The sequence below is a fragment of the Akebia trifoliata genome, chromosome 15, assembly GCF_017979445.1.
Source record: "Akebia trifoliata isolate Shusen 1 chromosome 15, ASM1797944v1, whole genome shotgun sequence".
NCBI lineage: Eukaryota > Viridiplantae > Streptophyta > Magnoliopsida > Ranunculales > Lardizabalaceae > Akebia > Akebia trifoliata.
In genome coordinates, this window is record NC_141389.1 from 13167583 (window position 1) to 13174480 (window position 6898).

The 6898-nt window shown below is 35.7% G+C and overlaps 1 protein-coding gene across 2 annotated transcripts; it reads left to right on the plus strand.

The window, feature by feature from the left end:
- Positions 1–6423, plus strand: LOC147384387 (protochlorophyllide-dependent translocon component 52, chloroplastic-like). 2 transcript variants are annotated; one of them, XM_086425152.1, is made up of 7 exons: positions 1–569; positions 2596–2783; positions 3455–3547; positions 3688–3874; positions 3967–4164; positions 4538–4725; positions 5933–6423. In XM_086425152.1, the coding sequence occupies exons 1-7, from the start codon at positions 42–44 to the stop codon at positions 6186–6188; spliced, it is 1638 nt and encodes a 545-aa protein (XP_086281278.1). In that variant the 5' UTR covers positions 1–41; the 3' UTR covers positions 6189–6423. The 2 variants fall into 2 exon arrangements, with proteins under 2 accessions (XP_086281278.1, XP_086281279.1); XM_086425153.1 differs by having other exon boundaries at positions 3688–3868.
- Positions 6424–6898: the final 475 nt, after the last annotated feature.

A 6898-nucleotide genomic window follows, 5' to 3' on the forward strand; every position in this document is an offset into this window, starting at 1 on the left:
CCAGAACCTCTCAAAAGCTTGTGCTTGTAAAACCTGCAACAATGGAAATTCTCAAAGCTTCTTCATTCCGTTCTTTACACCTCTCAACAATCCCATCCAGACCTCCAACAACTCCATCTCAGAAACCCATGTTCAATATTATTCCCTTTAATCAGCAATCAACTAATCCATCAATTTGCCGAAACAAAACTAAATTCAAGCTCTACTCCACTAGTTTCTCACCCATTTCTACTGAACCCATAGACCCATTTTCACCAGAGATTGAAATTCAAGGAGAAACTGAGAAATTCGATTGGTATTCTCAATGGTATCCGATTGCTCCTATATGTGATCTCGACAAAAGGATCCCGCATGCCAAGAGAGTGATGGGTCTTGACATTGTGGTTTGGTGGGATAGGAATGAAGAGAAGTGGCAAGTGTTCGATGATAGTTGTCCGCATCGGTTGGCACCGCTCTCGGAAGGTCGGATAGATCAGTGGGGTCGCTTGCAATGTGTATACCATGGTTGGTGTTTCAATGGGGCTGGTGATTGCAAATTTATTCCTCAAGCACCACCTGATGGTCCCCCGGTAACACGATTCTTTGTCGAAAGAGTTTTATTTTTTAACCCAAATTGAAATTGTTTTATAATCTTAGTGGTTTTATTTTGGTTTGCTAGTTGATTACTAATTTATCTTGAATTCTTGTAATATGAGAGTGAAAAACAAAAAAAAAACAAATTGATCTGTTGTTTGGTTTCATTAGTTGAATATATATTTACACATTTACTAGTTTATATGTAAGTACTTACTATATTAGAGGCGGACGTGACATTCTCTAACTCACCCACCCCCCAAACAAGAAATTATACCAATTCAGTATTAAATACACTGAGACACTATTTAATCGAACTCAAGTATCATCATTAATGAGGTGTGGGCACAAAATTCAAGAATACAGTCAATAGTCTCCATCCAACTCACATCCTACCTGGCATTACACCTAGACCAGCCCATGTGGTGACACCTATCCCTCAATTTTAGTTGTATAAACCATCTCTCAAAGATTGAGAAAGGGTTCAAAATCTGAATTCTCTAAAACAAACACTTTATCACTCTGATAATCTTCCACACTCTGCATCTTTCGCTATTCATCATCTTCTCCAACCCTTCAAATTACAAATACTGACTTATTCATCGGGGGATCTTTGGCATGGACCACACTGGGGCCACTTCCTTTTTTCCTTCTTGCTTTCTACCATTTAGAAAGTGAAGACAAAGCAGTGGACAACCTCCTCTTAGCCTTCAAAGAAAGAAAACCATTGGATCTAGATCAAGCCATTATCTAAAGCTAGTGTGTATCTCAAGGAATGGAAGTCTGATAAAGCTCTCCACAGTTTTCTATTGGGTTGATGCTTGATTAATAATTGATCTTGGAGTTGAGTTCTTGTTAGATGAGAGTGAAAAATCTTTGATCCTCTGCCTGATTTCATTTATTTGAAATGTCTTTCCTATTACTATAGAATAGTATTAGTTCAATATGAGATCCTAGGTTAGATAATTTAATAAGATAGACTACATCTAATTGATATTTCTCACGCTATAGAGAGTTCTTGGTTTTCTCGTTTTAATCAAGTAGTAGAAAACACCACTTAATTTGTTAACCACTTGACCATCAAACTCTGGAGTAGACAAATAGCTGAAGAAAGAGAAGGTAATTAACATCTAGAACTTATTATGTGAATTATTGTAAAACTGTTTAATTCTTACAATTTATTTTGGCTCTTTATTCGTATAACTTCAATTTTTCTTTTTTGATGTACTCATTCTATCAAGGAATGTAGGTACTAGAAATTTGATGGACCACTCATGTTAACCAACCAACTACTCCAAAAGACCGATCTGTTAAAGAGGGAGAGAACTATGAATATAAGAGGTTCACGAAGCTTAATTAGGCTATGACACACCCGAGAGTGGAGGAAAATATAACTCAACACTCCCCCTCACCCACATAGGTATAAAGAATCTAACTCGTGACCTATACGAACCTAGCACTTTGATACCATGTTAACAAACAAACTACTCCAAAAGACCAATTTATTAAAAAGGGGGAGAACTATGAATATAAGAGGGTCACGGCACTTTTCTGGGGTATGACACACCCAAGATAGGAGGAACTCAATCTCGTTAGTATTTGTAAATCCACAATTTCTCATGTGTTTCATTTTTCTAAAGTGTTAATGTAATTTTTGATTTGGAGTTCAATGTCTTTTCCCTTGGATGTTAAAATCTTGTGGATTATGCATGCAGGTTTCAACTTTAGCTAGAATCCCAAACCCCTTGTATGAGTTTTATGGGAATAGCGATGAACCTAATAGGTGTAGGAGAGAAACTAGCCCACATGGCTCCATAAGTCCTTCTCATTCTCTGGGTTTTATGATGAATACACTTGCATTGAAGGATCAGAAAACTGGTCTCAGTTCGATCTTCCTTCTCTTCTCTCTTCTGTCGTGAACATGAAAAGTTCTAATCCTTGGTTTCCTATATTCCCCGTAGATTGTACGAGGGCCGTTATATGATGCATATCTCAGATTGACCTTAGCTGCAAACTGTACAGGTTCACACTTTCAAGAACGCATGTGCAGCTGCTTATCCAAGTTTTGAGCAAAACAGGATTGTTTGGTTTTGGCCAAGCACAGAGTCTCACCAAAAAGATATTGCAATGAAACAAAAACCTCCTTACATTCCTGAAGTGGATGACCCATCATATACATCTTCAATGGGAACGAGAGATCTTCCGTATGGGTATGTAATTATCTCTGTATCAATTTTGCTTTTCTTGTATTGGTGTAGGAAAGTAACAAATTTAGTTATTTTGCTTTGATGACTTATAATGATCTGATCATGGAACTGTCTAACGAATCACTAACATTCTCGATGTCCTTTAGGCGTGTCTAAAAAGGAAAATGGAATTGAGATGAAATAAATCAAACCACGTTTCTTTCATGAATAACCCATAGAAGGATTCCCATACATCTCTAGTAAACTTATGCTTTAGAGTATCTATATTATCGAGTAAAGATTCGCCATTTTTATCAGTATATTTTTTAGAGATGCTATTGGCACCCCATCTTTTATTTATTACACCCCAATTTCTTAAATTATTTATCATGCCCTAATTAAAATTTTAAACACACCATTCAAGCATTACAAAAGTTTGGTTTAAGTAATTATCTCAACATTACAAAGCATTATAACACATTCAAACAACTTCAACAGTTGTTTACAATTAGGATTAGACTCATAAAATATCCTAAATCTAACAAATAGAAATCAAATAAAAAGAGAGAGAGAGAGTTTCTATTGGCACCCCAACTTTACTTATTCTCAGTCTATTTATTCTTTTAGAAGGACTTTTTTTTTTGTATCTTTTATGTGTACGCTATGTTTGGATGAAAATGAAACTAGTGTTTCAGGTATGAAGTTCTGATAGAAAATGTAATGGACCCTGCTCATGTTCCATATGCACATTATGGAATAATGCGAGTGCCGAATTCCTCCAAATCCAGATAAGAACTTCTATATAAGCCCTTTCGTTACTTATATTGGATCATTTAATCAGATTTTACCTAGATAATTAGAGGTTAATAAATATTTTTTGGTTTTGTGTTTGTTACGTTTGTATTACTGAGATATAAGTTTATTTCACTCCTAAAGCTGATAGAGAAGGAGGGAGGCCTATGGAAATAAACGTAAAGAAATTAGATATAAACGGTTTCCTTGCAAAGCAGGAGAATGGCTATACCAAGTTCATACCACCCTGTCTGTTTTATCTATTTTCAAATGGGCTATCAAGTAACGGATCCACGTCATCAACAAGTATCAAAGAGGTTAATGTATTAATTTCGATCTTATTTATCAATGGGAGTCCGATTCTTTTCACCTTTCTAAGTTTTCAATTTTTCATATTTAGCTTTACTTGGTTCAGGGGTCATCAAAAGAGGAGGGACAAAGACGAATGCTTGTAATTCTTATTTGTATTCCAGTTAGTCCTGGTAAAAGCAGATTGATATGGACCTTTCCTAGAAACTTCGGAGTTTGGATTGATAGAGTGGTTCCACGATGGATTTTTCACATGGGACTAAATTTGATTCTAGATTCAGATATGTATATACTTCACTTGGAGGTAAATCCAATCTCTTTATTAATTATAGATATCTCATTTGTGCACTAAATAAAAGCATTTTACTATTTGTATTCAAGGTGTGCTGCAATCCCTAAAGAATTAATTTGGTGGGTATTAAAGGAAAAAAATGCCTTGACAGAAGATAAAATTTATACTTAGCTGATGATCGATGTTACGTTATTGTTTAATAACCACCTTTACCATTGGAATATTTGGGTCAACAATTTCTCAAAACTATACTTGGTTTCCTTTTTCCATTTATTTATTTATTTATTATCTTTATCCATGATTTGGCTGATGTGAATAACGTTGGATTAAACATCACAAGCGTATATTATTAAAATTCATCACGGATTATGTGTTTTCTTTATAGGAGCATAAAATAATGGATATCGGCCCTGCGAATTGGCAAAAGGCTTGTTTTGTGCCAACAAAATCAGATGCTCATGTGGTTGCCTTCAGAAAGTGGTTAAGAAAATACTCAGGTGGTCAAATTGATTGGGGTACCAAATTCGGCACAACTCTCCCGCCAACTCTTCCTAAAGAACAACTAATGGACAGGTAACTCCTTTACAACACATACGTATCTAGAAAGACATCTTCTTCTATGGACAAATCTATGTATTTTTGTATGTATGTGGTAGAAATTGCAAGATCTCCTCCACATAAAGATTGGTGCCACAAACCACTACAGATTCCTCATCTCTGGCTCCTTAAATACAATACCAATGGGTTAGCTGCAAATGGTACGCAGATGCCCATATCAGACAGAAAATTTAATACGATCCTTGGTACATTTATGAGGGATTGAATTGCCTATCTTGTCTCCCTTCTCAGTATTTATAAGTTCTGTAGGCCTGCCACTATACTTTTTGGGATTCTCTATGAATAAATGTAGATAATTTAAAGATTTGTTAAATTGATCACGATCGCTTACCAATCCTAATAGATTTACCTGACTTCTGTGAAAAAATAAAATGAAGCAGCAAAGAAAACAAAGAACTGCGCATACACAAGAATTTATATGTGGTTCGGCAGTGTGCCTACGTCCACAGATCAGATCAAGAACAACACTATTTTTCCATTTTAGTTTTTATAGCTCTAGAGATCTCTATTTATAAAACTGAGAGTTATTAAAATGTATCTACCTCCTCAAAAATAGAAAAACCCAAAAGAAAATATTACACAATTTCCTTTTTTTTAACCCCAAAAAGGAAACAGAATTACAAGACAATCAACAACTTATAACTCGGGGTCTTCCATTGGTAAATATCTCAGGGCTGCATGTGCACGTAGGAATCACGAGTTGGTATGACGAGTCACCAAAGCTTCATCTTCTTAGATTCCTTGAACTCAACACCAAAACTTTACCTGCAAATGATACTCTGACGCCCAAGTCAAACATAGGCATATATAAAAAATGATCCTTAGGTACATAAATAAGTCTAATTTGGAAGGAGAAGGATTGAATTCCTACCTTGGTCTCCCTTCTATGCATTTCTGCATTTGCAGGCAAACCTGCCTTGCAAGTTGTTCCCAGATTTTCTATAGTTTCTCCTCAACCGAAGGAAAATACTTTTTTTAGATTGATTCATATGCAATCTCGACACGACACGATTTGTATACACTTTGGATTCGTCATTATTTTTTTCAATCCGTACATTATCTATGCACAGTAGGCTTCATTTTTCATGAAACATGCTTACAAGTTGCAAATTGGGAAGTTTCTCATTTTTCCGAGTGATTGTATGTGTGAGCTTTGTTCCAGGTACTCGTCTCATGTGGTGAACTGCAGTAGCTGTAGTGTAGCAATTAAAGGTCTAAAGGCTCTTGAGGTTGCACTGCAGATCGTATCCATAGTTTCAATCGGCATCGTTGCAGCCATCAAGCAGGGTGTGATGTCAGTGGCTTCAAGGACTGCTGTGGTCTCCCTGGCAGTGTTGTGCTTTGCAGCTTCAAAGTGGCTGTCTCACTTCATCTACAAGTATTTCTATTTCTATGACTACAGCCACGGTTTCAGGTGAATCTCAAATGCCGTTATAGTTTGGCTACTTGTTCATGTATGTATAGTAGAAATTAGATGATGTTGTACTTAATTAAATATGTATATAAGTGATTCTAGGAAAGAATATGTCCAGATAAGAGGTTTGGATGGCTGTCCCGTAAACCGTCATTTTGTTATTTAGAGAATTTCTATTGCCACACCAACTCTTACTTATGATGCATCATTATGTATGACACATCAACTTTTACTCATAATACATACCCTCTGTTTACATAGGCTCTTTATCTTTTTGTATCTGAAAATTTTTATTGCCACACCAACTTTTACTTATGATGCACCATTACGTATTACACACAAACTTTTACTCAGAATACATACCGTCTGTTACATAGACTCTTATCTTTTTGTATCTGAAAACTTCTATTGCCACACCAACTTTTTCGTATGATGCACCATTATGTATTACACATCAACTTTTACTCAGAATACATACACTCTGTTACATAGACTTTTATCTTTATGTATCTGAAATCCTTTGTTTCTTATTGTTCTACTTTTTCTCTAGCAAGAACTTTAACACCAAGCTCTCATCTTCAAACAAAGATTACTAAGAACATCCTTCAGCTTCAAGGTAATACTTTTTATGAAAATCACAAAAATCAGAAAAGAAGATAAGAGATGAATAGATCATTGGATGTGGGGGGCTAAAAATCGAATCCCTCTTGCCAC

Coding starts and splice junctions, on each gene's coding strand:
- LOC147384387 (XM_086425152.1), top strand. CDS start 42: ATGGAAATTCTCAAAGCTTCTTCATTCCGTTCTTTACACCTCTCAACA. Junction 570..2,595: donor CACCACCTGATGGTCCCCCG/GTAACACGATTC, acceptor CAAACTGTACAG/GTTCACACTTTCAAGAACGC. Junction 3,548..3,687: donor CCGAATTCCTCCAAATCCAG/ATAAGAACTTCT, acceptor AGTTTATTTCAC/TCCTAAAGCTGATAGAGAAG.